We start from the raw sequence: 14,863 nt of genomic DNA on the forward strand, positions 1-14,863 counted from the left end.
TGACACACCGCACACCAGAATCATTTAGATGAGTGGATAAAGTTGCCATTCAAAATCCATTCTTAAAGCATCATCCATCACACACATCTAGATGAATTCGATAAGCTCAAAATGAATCCTCCTGGAATGCTTGGAGTTAAGTGTGGCTTTTTGGTCCTCCTTTTTCAGAATGGAGAACCTTGCTGATGCAGAAGAAACATCACTTGCCCCAAAGCCATGTTGTGCCTCAGTGGCAGACTTTTTAAGTTGAAACCAGGAATCCTGATGCCTGGTCCCCAGGGAAAAGACCATTTCTTAGTCTACTCACCATGACAACGCTGGTGCAAACTTCACCGTCAGCACTCAAAGTCATGAAAACAAAGGATGAGACAGAGGGAGACAGGAAAAGACTGACAGGAGATGGGCTGAGCACATATTTTAATGGGTATCCAAGCTCCCTGCTGTTGCAGCTGAAAGGCTTCTGCAAAGTTCTTGGCTTCCCCTTCATGAAGCTAGTGAGCTAATCAGACGTGATTCAGCCCTGGTGTTGGACTGCCTTCCAACAAAAGCTGCATCCCATGAACTGGAGATGGAGTTTCTTAGCAGGGTGGCTGAAGAGAAACTCACTGCTCCAGGAAGCCTGGAGGAACTGATTCCTTCGACCAACACCACATCAGAGCCAAACTTATGTCCAAATTGTGCGGCAAAATGAGCAAAGTGGGGAGCAGTTTAGCAATGGTTTGTCTGCAAAAGGCATCCAAGTAGCCCCTACCTGCTCCTGGGGGGTCCAAGTAGGACCAGGTAAGATACATTAGGATCACCCTGCATAAACTGCAGGGTTATTACTTGGTGTAGCACAGGTCTGGGGTTACTTAACAGCTAAAAAATACATAGTGCAAGGCCTTTGGAAATGCAGAAACACAGCAAATCGGCTTCTGACCATGTCTGACAGCAGATATTTAGGTGAAAAAAGATGAGATTACAGAGTGAAACTTTTCCTGTTTCAATGTTCTGACATCCAGAAAGCACTGCCTGACCTGGAGCCTGTGGTGATGTCTTTATGCTGAATAGCTCTCAACAGACCTTTATTTTGTTAATTTGTCTAATTGCTTCCCAGACAGTTATATTTCTGATCTCCATAATGTGCTCCCCATTATGTGAAAATGTCCTTTCTTCTGTTTGTTTTAATATTCCACTTGATAATCTCATATAGAGTTCCCTAGATTCTCTGTTATGAGAAATGGTGAGCAATCATCCCCCTATTCACTTTCTTCATTGTGCTCATGATTGTCTGGATCAATTGTAGCCCCCTCAGTCATCTCTCTTTTAAGATGAAAATTGCCAAGTTATACAATCTTTCCCTACATAAAGATCATTAGAAATCTGTGTTCCTTCTTCCCACACTTGCCACTGCTCTCCTAACTTGGCTATACTCTTTTCAACTTGACATGAGCAAAAATGTCCAGTGAATGCAGCATGGGGGAACACCACGGAATTGATCACATAACGATACCCCATGTTTAGTTTAATATTCATTTCCAAGTATTCCTTATATATACAAATTGTACAGAGGTTTGCAGTGAATTACTGGCTTCATGATCTCCTTTGCTAGTCAAAACAGCTAGAATTGATCACTGAGCATATAAAGCTAAAGCTCTTTCTTTTTTTAATTCTGTTAATTACCTTTGCATACATCAACCCCAAACTTCCCTTGCAATTTTATTACACTAATGCTCAGTTCTGTAATTCCTTCCTTTACTTTTGACAAGGCTGAAAAATCCTCTACCACTGCTTTTCTTTTCCGCTTCACTCTTCACCCATTTCTCATTCATTTATTGGAAACACTTTCAGCAGTTTCCTGTGGGATGGTACTGGGCATCCCCTTCCCACATCATGACCCCTTTATTCCTGCTCTTTATTTCCAATCTTTGAACTGGATACAAATCTCTCAGAAGACTCTTCTCCCTATCCCATAACAGCATAGTTTAAATTCTTTGCTATGGGAAAAGTACTAATTCTTCAGTATTAAACAAATCATCTGTATCACATGCTCTTTGACTTATTTAAAGAACTATAATAGACTTGTGACATTGCCCTCACCCCTAGTAAATTTTACATGCCCATAGATTATACATACCTATGTTCTTTTAAGAATATTATTAATCATAGTTCATTTAAAATGCCAGGTACAGAAGTCAGATTTCTGGACTCAAGTTCTTGGACACATCATGACCTTAGCTTTAAAAACAGTAACATATTTTTCCCCTTTCATTTCTCCAGTATCAAGGCCGATGACAGTATCAAAGCAATGACTTAGTTGTACAACAGATTTAGTACTAGCGCAATTTCATATCAGCAATCTTTAAGAACATTTAGTGAATATCACTTTTATGGATTTCTTCTAAAAACATTTTTTTACTAGGTTTAAGTGTCAGACAGTTCCTCCTATATGTGCTCTTTAAAGCAAGTAAACTTCAGGGGAAGTCTTGTTAAGTTTTTTATGTTAATTTTTATGAGGTTAGCAATGTGTTTCCTATTTAGGTTGCCATATGATTGTTTTGGAATTCATATGATCTCTTTTATTATTTTTTTTTTCCTTTGAATGAAATTTCCGTTTTGAATAGTCTCTCTTTACCCTGTTTTTTAACCAGATTTTTTTTTCTTTTTTCATTTACTTTTTTACAGTCTTTCAGGTCTTTTTTTTTTTCTTTTCCCTTTGGGCATATAACTTTACAATAAGCCTCTTATATGATGTCTTATTATACAGTCTCCAGGATACCACAAAGTATTTTAGCCATGTGGCTACTCTTTTTAACAAGCTTCCTCATTTTTCTGTTGTTCCTGTTTTGAAGTTGAACCTCATTGAATTTTTTTTTCTTCCTTTTTTTGATTCCATAGGGTGCTGCATTTGAATACATTCTGGTCACTGTTGTAGAATAATGCTTTGATAGCTATACCTTGAAACAGATCCTGTGAGGTCCTGGAAACTAAATCAAGGCTTGCTTCTCTTCTAGTGAGTTCACAGGATATGAACGCCAAGAGTTGTGACATTTGCTCCATGTATATTAGGATACTTAAAGTCTCTCATCACTCTGTTTTCTCTCCCACAACCTTTCTGCTTTCTCTCAGCACGTTGCAATCATTTTCACCATCTTGAACAAGTGTTCACCAGAACAGCCTTAATATAATATGCCCAGGGATGCCTTGTTACTTGGGTACAAGTTCACTCTATTTTCTTTCTGTAATACAAAAATCCTTTTCTTCACCATTTTGGCCTTTCTGGTTTCTGTGTAATGTATGGCACAGATTGGCCACAGATTTTTGGGAATGAAGTGTCTTCATTTCAAGCAGAGTACTTTCTTGCACATAGAAGCAAGCATACATCTGATTTTGTTTTGGTTTGACCATTTTCATGTCCCCTGATGAAAAAGAATGTTTGTTGTGGCTGATTTTTGCTATTTCCTATTTTATTTTATCAAGTTCAACCATCATTTTATCAAACCCAACCAGTTTTCAAGGATAAAGACTTATTATGATTTCACTTCTAGTGGATGAATCATGCTAAACTGTCAGCTTTCATCCAGTTTCAACTTCCAAAATCTCCCCCAAGCCTATATTTTATTTAACTGGCAGCAGTCAGATTTCATCCCTTTTTAGGCTCTCTGTCTTCCAAAGTGATTCCTTGTTCCTCATAATCTCTCGCTACTCCATTTTCTAAAACTCTCAATGAGACTTTGTCTCTGTGAGCGGTTTCAGAAAATGCAATACCAGAAGTCCTGTTTTTCAGCCTGTTATCTAATAGCTTAGGCCTTTCCTCCAGGATTTCCCTCTTACTCTCTCTTTGCAAATGCAAGAGTGGCTGCCCCCCATTGGTATATTAGACAATTCTAGGAAGCATTCTCTGATCCTGGGCCAAATGACGTGGTCTGGTCACATTCATGCTGTGAAATGATATGAACTTCCAAAATACCTGATAAAAATCCTCATCAACCCATTTAATTCATTTAATTCCCAAAATCATGTCCAGGAATTGTTTGAAAGAGCAATAGTTATCCCAAGCCAAACAATATTTAAAAAATAAATAAATAAATAAAAGGGTAATTGTGTTCCAATGCTTAAAAACATTTCCTGGAGTTACTTAATTTACTAGTACAGATATAGGCTATAAGGACGGGGATACTGGATTGCTCTTTTTGAAGTCTGGTTGCCCTATGGGATCTGTCACGATCTGTCTAGGGACCTATCACAAAGACCCTCTGCCTTCTCTGGAGTCATGACAACATAACCCTGATTAGATTTTCTGCTTTGTTTGTGTTCAAACTGCTCGGAAAAGTGAGCCAACCCCCATGCCAAGTATCCCAAAGGGGTAGCTCCAGGAAAGCGACAGTCGGGCCAGCAAATTCCAGTCTACTTTCTGATAGATGTTTCATCTGCAAATAGCTCTAACATGAAAGAAACAAGTTGCTATTTCAGATATTTAAGGATATACTATAATACTGCATGGCCTTAATTTTGGGCTTCAGCAAGCTATCGATTTTTTGGGGTCCTTTATATCATGTTAATGATGTCATGATCATAACAGAGTAATAGCATGCTCCCATAAAGCTACAGAGTCTGATGTGTTTAATAGTCAGTGTTGGTATTAATTGATTTTGCTATCATTCATTATATACGTGCATTCATTTTGAAGGATTTATATATATAAATGTACACACATACATATATACTTATAGTGACAGTAAATTCTCTAAATATCCAAGCAAACTAAAAAATCTAAATATTTGCTTCTTCTCTTAATTTTCAATTTGGAATTGAGGTAGTTGGGGAAGACTACCCTCCCCAACTCATCACAACCAATAGATTAAGTATAATACTCAGTAACCAGATTTATGTTCCTGAGCAACTCAAAAGACAACTGAATTATGTCTTGTCAGATGAGCTTATGCCATGGGTCTGCACTCCTTCCTTTCCTACCAGCTCTGGTAGATCCTCAGTCAATTAAAATGAGAAGGGAATCCTCAGGGTTTCTGTTATGACCACGGTCCTCAGAGCAGAAAGCAGAATAGAGAGCAAGAGAATCACTAATTCTTGCTCTAATACTAGAAATACTTAAGTCCCCACTGTGTAGAAAACTGTGTTCACACCTAGGAATACTCCAACAGAGGCTGCAGGATTCAGATCCATATCTGAAAAGAACTTACACAAAGCAATGGATTGAAGATGAAAAAAATGTTATTCAACTTTCCAAGGCTTCCCATACAATCAGTTACTTGCACGCTTGTTTTCAGGATTGAGGATGACAGGTGAAAATGAGGAAGCCATCAAGTCAGTTCACTGTCATCCACATTTGCAATCTCCTTTCTCGCTGAGGACAACACAGAACTAAAGATCTTGGCAACCCTCCCAAAGGCATCCTCTTCATATTATTACCTGTGGGACTATTAGAGGATCAGCGTGGAAGTGGGACGAGGAAGGCTACAAAGGATCAAAGCCACTGCTGGCTGAGACACCTCTCTTTCTGTCTCCAACAGAGATGTTTGGTTCTGATAGGCAATGTTCACAAAGACTATGAGCAAGAAAAACAGGAAACTGCTATCTGAACTAAAATCTGTTCCCCTCGCTCTGCAAAAAAAGAAGGCAATGCTCATTCAGCAGGGTTAACAGGCAAAAAAGAGTCTGACAAAAACTGCCAGGTGGGTGTCCCAATGTGAAATTCAGCAAATATGGAAAGGGCAGGACCTAGTAGAACATTCTCTGAGGTGTGAGAGAACAGTTACCATGAGGTTGCACAGAAGCAGGACACAAGAGGAAACTGCTTAAATCTCCTTCCAGCTCCACAATAAAGCACAGGGATCCTGCTTGCCTTTTGACCATTTCCACACCTAGACCCTAAGACATTAGAGTGGGGTCCTCTTAACCATCTGCAAGTAAGATTGCTTTGCAAATATCTGATGCACCTCAGCCTCCTTCCCACTACTGCTGCTAAGGACTAGAGATCAGGATTCTGCACTGCATGGAAAAAGGAGAAAATTCCTCATTTCCCAGAGTCCTTCTTCAAGGACCAGTGTTGACAGAAGCTGTGATACCACACTTGGCCTGGCACACATAATGGCTGGGTTTGGCATGCAACCATTGCTTGAAAGATGGAAGAAGGTCTTAGTGAGATCTTACCACTTTCTACTCTAGTTTATTCATACAGCCCCAGCCCACTGCTTTCCTCCCCAGACCTAGGAACCAAACAGGGCTAGAAACGAGAGAGAAACAGCCACAGACATGCACACATACCACTACCCCCTCCAACCTGGGCTCAGCATCTGCAGTAAGCTAACAACGGAGACGCCTTCCAGGCATGGGTGAGATATACTGCGATTATTTTCTTAATGTCTCAATTAAAATGTAGATCTCTTCTTCTGCCTGGGGCCAGAGGGGCAGGAAACATTGCGAATGAGGCATGGGAGGGGGAATTGAAACGCAGAGGGTGGTTGATCCATTCCTCTCTGTCTTGCCTGCCTTAACCCTTCTGGTACCACAGCTCCTGTAGCAGACGTGTAAGGACAAAGGGTGGTTCTGTGGGTTAAGCAAGGAATTACGTAAATATATCCATCATAAATGAGCTTTGAAAAAGTCCTTTGCTTGTCTGTTGAGGGAACCTGTATGGGAAACCCAAGAGTAGATGAGACAAATCCCATCTCAAATACCTTTCCCAACATCATGCAAGATATTTGTAGCCGAGCAGGTAAATCTCCCTTGCCTGAAGACAAAGCTTCGTTTCTCATTGTCAGAAATATCCCACAGTTTTATTAAAGCTGGCTCAATATTTTGCGTTTGCTCCTGTTTGCTTCACTAAAGCTAGGAGTGTCTTGCACAACTTCCTTAGACCTTCAGCCTACCCCAATTTCTGCTTTCTCATGGTACTCACAACCATCCACACCCCTATAGCCAGGTTAGACAGACTCACCCTCCAATGACTCCACTCTATCCTCTCTAAGGGGAGACTAGGAAGAAAAAAGGTTTTCTTTGGACCTTCTGGGTCCTTGCAGCCAATGATGTTAGATACCTCAACCTAGCTCTCTCTACAGGGACAGGGCTCTATTAAAAGGTACCTATTACCCCTTGCAAAAATTAATTTAGTCCAATCTATGAAGCACTGGCAGGGGAAAAAAGGCATATTATTCCATATCCAGATCTTCCAATCATCTCTCAGATACCCACTGTCACATCCATGCACTTTTCCTCCTCTTTTCTCCTCTGTATGTGTCTGGTTGCACTGGGGAAGGGAGCTCAGCAGAGAACTGCAGTCTGTTGTCACCAAGGGGCTCGTTCTGCACTACCAGAAGGACCTGGCAGGGCTCATTTCAAAGATTTTTTTGTGTTATTGTTATGGTGAACATGAGGGAGGGCCTTCTGTATCTCCCCTCTGGGCCACAGATCAGACATCCGTCTGGCTACCATCATTCACGGCAAGAACAAATTGAGTTAAAACATCTGTGACTTTCTTGGTAGATAGTTCCTGCTCTTGCTGCTGTGTTATTCAAAAATACTGGAGCTCAGACTTGAAGTAGAAAACAGTGGAGGATAAGAGGTTAAAGACGGCAAAATGATTAGTTGCTGAGATCTTCAAATGAAAAAGGTCTGCATATTTTTAGGGAGTGGAGGAAAGGACTGTGTTCCTAGCAGAGAAGGAAGCATCCCGCACCAAAATCCCAACATCAGGATGAAATGATCAGCTTACACAGATTGTTTCTATCTCCTGGACCAGACATTACAGGAAGGAATGATAAAATATCCCTAGTGTAGAAACTGGCCAGGAAAGGACCAAAGCACTGTATCCGTACATCTGCTTGGGGAAAAGAGTGCAGAGGGATGTGCGGTCAAATGGGAAAATTAGACACTAAGGACATGCATGCTGGTTGTAGAATGAGAAACGACATGGGAATATTTTGTAACAGGTCTACAAATGTGACAGAAAACCACATAAATTGGAGGTATGCAGCACAAAATGATGGACTGTGCTTGTGAGTAAGGGTGCATGTATGTGCAAAAAAGACATGGAGAGTATATGAGTCCAGATATAAGAGATTCTTTCAAGACTCCTTGGGCTTTTTCTTAGGAAGAAAAGCTTCCTGAGCCTCTCTGTTCCTTTCTGAGGCCTGTCACTAGTTCGACACCACTGAGATGATAAAACACCACAGAAGCAGCACAGTCAAACAGAGCTTGTGCCATTTCCTCTCATTGGCAGATTATTGGCTGCTGAGACACCCGGGAATGTCTGATGGGGAGACAGAGAACAATTCCCTGTAAACAGCACAGCGAGTGAGACCGAGATTCCCAAACCATCCATCCATCACCACACTTGCTACCTTCACTCTAGGCATGCTCAGTCTTGTAGGAAAGAGCCTGGTCTTACTACAAATCAGGGATATGGAGGAATTCAACATTCTGGGGAGGACCAAGACTAGCTGAAGTTGCAAAACCCAGACTTTGGTCAGACCCTGAATTCATGGTGAGAGGATATCATGAGCAGGGCTTTGGGTCAGATAGGGCTCCATTTGACTGCCAACACAAAGGTGTCTAATGTCATTTGAGATGGTCTGGGGGTTCCAGCTGGCCTTCATGTTGTGCTCCAGAGGAAATGGGTTTCTAGCAAGCTCTTTATTGCATTTGTCAGCCCCACGTGAACTTCCCAGCTATCCTAGAGCACACAGCAGCAGAGGAAGTCCTCTGGAAGGTCCTTATTACCACTGAACGTCATGACTTTCTCATCCTATGCCCATATGTGTGAGATATATTTCCTAGCTGACAGTCAGTAATCATGTTTCCTGTCAGAGAATATCCAGTGAAATTTCCCTGTCAAGGCTGAATTTGGTGTGATATTAAACTTGAGCTGCTAATGTCTTTGCTCTCAGTCCTTTGCTGCAATGGCACCTCTCTGCTATTGCAACTTAGGCAGCCCTCGTTTTGCTGCTACATCTCATCTCCATCTCCATTCTCACGCAACAATGCCGTCTCAAAAATCCTTTCTTCATAACCCTTTTCCCTCCTGCCGACAGGGCTGTGTCTGTGAAGGAGAAAAATCCCAAGTAGGGCACCAAGCTCACATGGCTCCATGGACAAAAAGCTTCTGCTGGAACCCACTGCACAAACTAATTATCTTCCCACCCTCCTCCTTACTGCCTTCTAGCAAAATAAGCTAATCAAGGAAAGAGGCTGTTATCAAAACACATTTACTGCACGCCTGCTTCTAACAGTTCACAGTGTCCAGTGCCTCAGGCAGGAACAGCCATGGAGATAATCAACCTGTGAAGGGCACTGTTCTGTTAGCTAGCCCAAGGGCATGAAAATGCTCCTGAAAGAGACAAGATGGCACTTGGGTAATGGGAGGGCAGCGATGCTGCGGGATGCAAGAAATGTAGGTGCAGCAAGGGGTTGGTTCTCTGGAACTGGTGATAGACTGCTCTGATAAAAGGCACGGGGCCCGTTCAGAGCGGTATGTTCAATGTCATCACCCATCTGTAGTGAAATGGGATTCCCAAGAGCCTCAGTTACATTCAGAGCTTTATTCCCATAACAGGCATGCTCCCTGTCCCAAGAATTTCCTCTTGATTTTTCTTTTATTTTTTCTTTTTTTTTTTTTTTTCCCTCTTGCTTTTTATCCAAATTCAAAAGGCCATTGGAGAGCTGTCATATTTGGGGCTCTTTCCTCTCCACCAAAGGAGAGCCAATGCCCTGGTGTGAAATGATGGATCCTTTAGCTATACCTCAGCAGACAGATTAAAGGTGATTTAGGCTCAATGCAGAATGCGTAATGGGCCAATGTCACTCCACAGAGTCCCCCTGCTGCGCTCTTCCTTCTTTGCAAAGGCTAAAATACCATATCCAGTTTCAGTAACTACCTGAGAAGGAGTGAGAATCACTCTGTGCCAAGGCCAATTGTGGGAAGATGACTCCACTTTCCTTTGCTATCAGACTCAGAGGCTGACAGGCTGCGTGTGCCGAGTGCTCCAACCAACCCCTGTTTAGAAACAAGGCACCTGAAGAGCTGGTTCACTCCTGCTTTTCCTAGCGCTAACTCTGCCAGTCATCTGGTTTGAGGTCCCAGTGACAATTGCCCAGACTTACTCATCATGGCAATCAAATGCAAAATTTTATTTTTATTGCAAATGATTATTTATTTAGTTATTTATTTCAAAATTAGCTCCTGCAAATTGCTACCTCTCTGAGGGGATTTCAGCTTGCACTTTGAGACAAAACAACATAGAGAGCACAAAACAAGGTTAACTCAGGACATGATTTCTTGCAGTGGAAGCTGAAGGTCCACAGGACCAACCAGGGCTCTGCAAAAATCCATAAATTCCAATCTTCCCACTCTCTATCACAGCAAAATGTGCTGAACTGTTATATTCCATCCTCCAAAACCAAGCCTGACTGAGTCCTGCAGCTTGGCCCATATTACCCTTCCAAATTCAGGATATCCTCCTTCCCCTAGAGAAGTGGAGAAAGAGACTTGGAAGAGAGAGAGAGGAGGGGAAGGGGGAAATCAAGAGACAACCTCAGCCTGAAAGACAGTCTCAGTCTTTCATCAGACAAAAAGTCAAGCAAGCAAAAGACCCTTCAAAAAGGGTCTTATTTCAGAATCCATAGGCAGCTTAGGTTACTCGAGACTCTCTAGTGGTTCAGAAGACTTTGACCAAGAAAGTTAAAGCCGGGGACGATCAATGAGACTCTGCAAGCACCATCGCATCAGGTTACCTGCTGAGACGAGACGGCAGGAGCTGCACTTTGTTGCCTTTTTTTTTTCCCTTTTTTTTCCTTCCTGGTCTGGCAATTTGTCTGAGGAGGGATAATAAACCACCCCTCCTCCTCCATGCTCATCCCTAGAAAACAATGGGTTTCAGTGCTGTTTCCCTCCATATTGTGTTAAAAATGAGGGTTTTAACTTCTTGATGCAGAAGCACACTTCATCTACAAGGCAGGGAGGAGAGAGAAAGCAGGAGAAGGTGGACAACTGCCCAGAAACCCCAGGATACATGCCTTTTTTTTTTTTTTTTTTTTCCAGAAAAGCCTTCATGTGACGTTTCTGCTGTCTCATAAATATCATCTCCTCTGCTAGAAATTTATCAATAATCTGTGACCAGCTCAGCTTGAGAAATTGTGTATAGCAGATCTTGGCCACCCCTTGACCAAAGGGGTTCAGGAGGGTGGCTAGCAGTGCTGGAAGGACCTCCAAGGACATGTGCAGCCCCTCGCAGACCAGTAGAGCAGATCCAGTGCTCTGGTTCTGCTGCCTCCATGGCATGACTGGGCAGGAATGCTTCAACAAAACCCTGCCTACCCTGCTCTGCAAATGTCAGTTCCTACAACCAGAAGTGTTTGCAGAAGGCTTGCTTATCCACAGCTCTAGGATGGAAGGTAAAGGGAGGGAGGGGGAAAAATGCTGATGCCAAAATACTTCCTTTTAATATGTCTAAAGAAAAAAAAAGGAAAAAAAGAAAATAAAAAAGTAATGCTTCACATTGGGATGACTTTTTGTTTTGAAATTTTAAGCAGTTTGCTAAAAGCTAGAAGAAAATTCCCAAATAAAAACAACCGAGGTCGAAGTGAATCATTCTGGAATTACTAAATTGGAGCAGCTGTGTTAATCCCTTCTGAAATGACTTCAAATGACATACTCATATTAAAAAAATAATTAATAATTGTTCCCCTTCAAGCTGGAGAACAAAGCAAAAAAGAGCAAAATATCATAAATCCTCCCTAAAATGCGGACCATTTTCCTCGCTGACTACAGCTAACGACCTCATTGTCAATGAGCTGCCTTAAGAGCAGGGACGGATCCCTGACCAGAAGGAAGCCAGTGGTTCCATCATCCCTTAAAGACAGTTCGGGCTTGTTCCTGAAGTTTTCATCCCAGAATTAAAGAGAGACTACACATAGGAGAAATGAGTCTGCACAAACACAATGCAGGAGTAGCCAACACGATGGAGCCTGAAGCAGGTCTCTTCTGCACCCCACAAGGGTACTACAGGTCCTCTTTATAAAACAAGTCCCTTTGGGGGAATGATGCTATTCTGCCCCAGGTAGAATAGTGTAAAGCAGGAGCTCGAGACTGCCTTCACCGCTGGCAGCCACTTGCTTTGAGCTGGTGACATTGCTGTGACCTTGCTGGCCTCTCAGCTCCTTCTCTCCCAGGAATCGTGCGTCTCCATGCCAGATATGAGCTTTTCAGCTCCTCCCACTCCAGCTCCTGGTCCTCCCCGGAGACCCGCGCAGCAACCGAGCGCCACATTTTCAATTTACACCAACTAAATGATTCATCGCCGCCTAAAGAGCCTGAACGCAGCCCGGTAGGGGAGCTGAGGTATAGCAGGGGGAAGGGAGACGGGCAAAGATCGGGACTCAAGATACGGTGATGAAAAGCTCCAGTGACCTGCTCTCCATCGGCTCTCCTGGCAGGAGGCAATCAATGCTCCCCCCTCGCTCAGCCTCCTTTCTCCTGCAGCTGTCTGTGGGTCCGTCTGTCTCTTTCTCTCTCAGCGGAATCGGGTTTCTGCATGTAAGGTTAGGACAGCGGAGCCAGGGAAATCGATTCCCAAGTTGCTGGCACACCGCCCCGACCCTGTGCAGGGTCCAGCTCAGCCGTGAGACGCTGGATGCAAAGCTGTCCCCAGACACCGCTGGGCTAGCTCCCAGCCCTCTCAGGTGGCAGGGGACGGGGAGAAAGGCCAATGTCAGCCTTGGATCCATAGATCCTAATAGAACACTGGCCATCATGGAAGAGGCGGAAAGGTAAAGGCATCAGGAAGATATCTGTAGCTTTCACCCATTCTGCAGCCTACTGGCATCCCTTTTGATGGTTTGTACTGGAGGGATGTGGGCTTTGAGAAGCCTCTGTCCCTTGCTGGTTGCCACTGACCTTAAAACTGCTGTGGTTCAATCAACAGCCAACATCATGCTTGCCTATCCTTTCACATAGTGCGTGCTGCCCGTTTATGGATAGCAAAACATGCGGTGCTCTGTGGAAGGGATGAAGGGTAAGATGAGGTCAGAGGTATTTTCGAAATGAAAATATGCTCAGGTCAGCAAGGATGAGGATGAAATTTGCACAAGTTAATACCTAAGACACAGCTCAGGCTTGTTTTGCTAATTCCAGATTTTGAGTATAGTTTTTGGACAAATTAGGCTGAGTTATCTAGATCTGATCTGAAATGACTATTATGGTATCATTTGAGGTATACCTAGTGTCAAGAGCTTCCACAACTGCAAAAGGGATTGGCATACAGAGCATTTTTTTCCCTGTTCTGTTAAGGAAAGGAGAGGTGTCAATGGGGATTGCTGCAATTGGATCGCTGTCTCTACAGGAAGAACTTGCAACAAATTGGGAAGAATTTCAGAGGTGGACTCAGAGGGAGAAGACAGACATGCTGCAAATGTAGGGTCCACCAAAATAACTATCTATTGCTGTCAAGGACAGTGAGACTTGGAGTAACAGCCACCTATATAGCCACACTCAGCTGGAGATGGTTAGACATAGCCAATGCACTTTCCAGCCACTGTCTCTGCTGAGAGGTTCTTGGCAAAAGAGATCACTCTGCCACTCATAGCCCAGATCCTGGTCAACCTGACACTTCCCTCTCCACAGCTTTGGCTGAAGTCTGTCTGCAGGAGGAGATCCCCTGCATGGAGGTATCTTCAAGTTGAAAGTCATCAAACAAACAAACAAACAAGAAATACCAGGGCCAGATAAAGGCAGCATACCAATCTCCCAGTTCTGCTGGGAGACACCTCAGCTGAAGCTCCTGGGGAGGCAGAATTACCTCAGGACCACCTCCATGGTGAAATAAAATCCCTTTTGGACCATTTCTACAGTGTAGATGGTGTAGATACAGTCGGCTTTTGCTCAACATCCTGATCAGAGTAGCCAAATAAGCAGTGTCAGCACAGTTGATGACTAACACTCATCTTCAGGGTTATCATCCTCCCACAGTGAGGTAACAAGTCATATGGATTGGATGTCCTGATTTTTACAGGGACCAGGGTGCTGATCCCCATCAAAGGGCAATGGAAAGCAAGGCAAGTGATATCTCTGTCAAGAGAGATTCTATTCTGTAGTAGGAAACTGGTGGTTGATGCTCTTCTTGGAGTCGGGCTTTTAGTTAGGGTGGAACTATCTAATCAAGGCAAACAAGGAGGTATTTTGCCCCAAGCATGGCAGCAGGGTTTGGTTCAAAGCACACCAGAGAGGACACTTTCTTGGTGAAGTCAACAGAGTGCGGATCAGGTACTTGACGAGATCACACAGGTCTCCACCACGTTTTATCTTCCCTTGTTGTCCAAAAAGCAATAAGGGAAGAGATGACTGTTCTTGAGACACCCATTTCAGATCTACCATGTGTTATAGCAGCAGGTGAAGGAACTGGGCTTGGGGGAAGCAGGGACAGTGACAAAACCTGCAGGTACTTACGTATTGTGAAGCACACACCATCCACAGTGAGGATCTCCTGAGCCCAAGCACTCGCTGCAGGTCTCATACTGGCTACACGACTCCACAGGTACCCGGGTGAGCTGTGGGAGGAAAGGAGAGAAGTTGTCAGGCTTTTCACACAGCTCTGCAGCCTTCTTAATGACTTGATGCCACTCTTTTTACCCTCTTCACCTGGTGCCCATCCTCCCACAGGGACATCCCTGCAAAGCAAGGAATCCTGCAAGCAATCCTGTAATTCTGCAAACAAGAATGTCTGCAACAAGCCATCTCCTGTATGTCACTCGAAGCATGTTTGAAAGTTTGGAGCAACCTGCTGCCCTGTATGATCTTCTGCTGTAGATGTAATTTGCTCATAATGTCTTTGAGTCTTGTTGTCTCTAGTCTCAGGAAAGTGAAGTCTCTACA

General features: G+C 43.3%; 1 protein-coding gene across 1 annotated transcript in view; it reads right to left on the minus strand.

Annotated features, from left to right (window-relative positions):
* Positions 1–14,863, minus strand: part of PLXNA4 (plexin A4) — a 406,841-nt gene that overhangs the window by 121,311 nt on the left and 270,667 nt on the right. The window contains exon 5 of the mRNA XM_026052424.1: positions 14,438–14,538. Coding sequence (XP_025908209.1) covers positions 14,438–14,538 — 101 coding nt within the window. The remainder of the gene's footprint in view (positions 1–14,437; positions 14,539–14,863) is intronic.

The sequence above is a fragment of the Nothoprocta perdicaria genome, unplaced genomic scaffold, assembly GCF_003342845.1.
Source record: "Nothoprocta perdicaria isolate Ctin4 unplaced genomic scaffold, notPer1 scaffold_89, whole genome shotgun sequence".
NCBI classification, from domain to species: domain Eukaryota; kingdom Metazoa; phylum Chordata; class Aves; order Tinamiformes; family Tinamidae; genus Nothoprocta; species Nothoprocta perdicaria.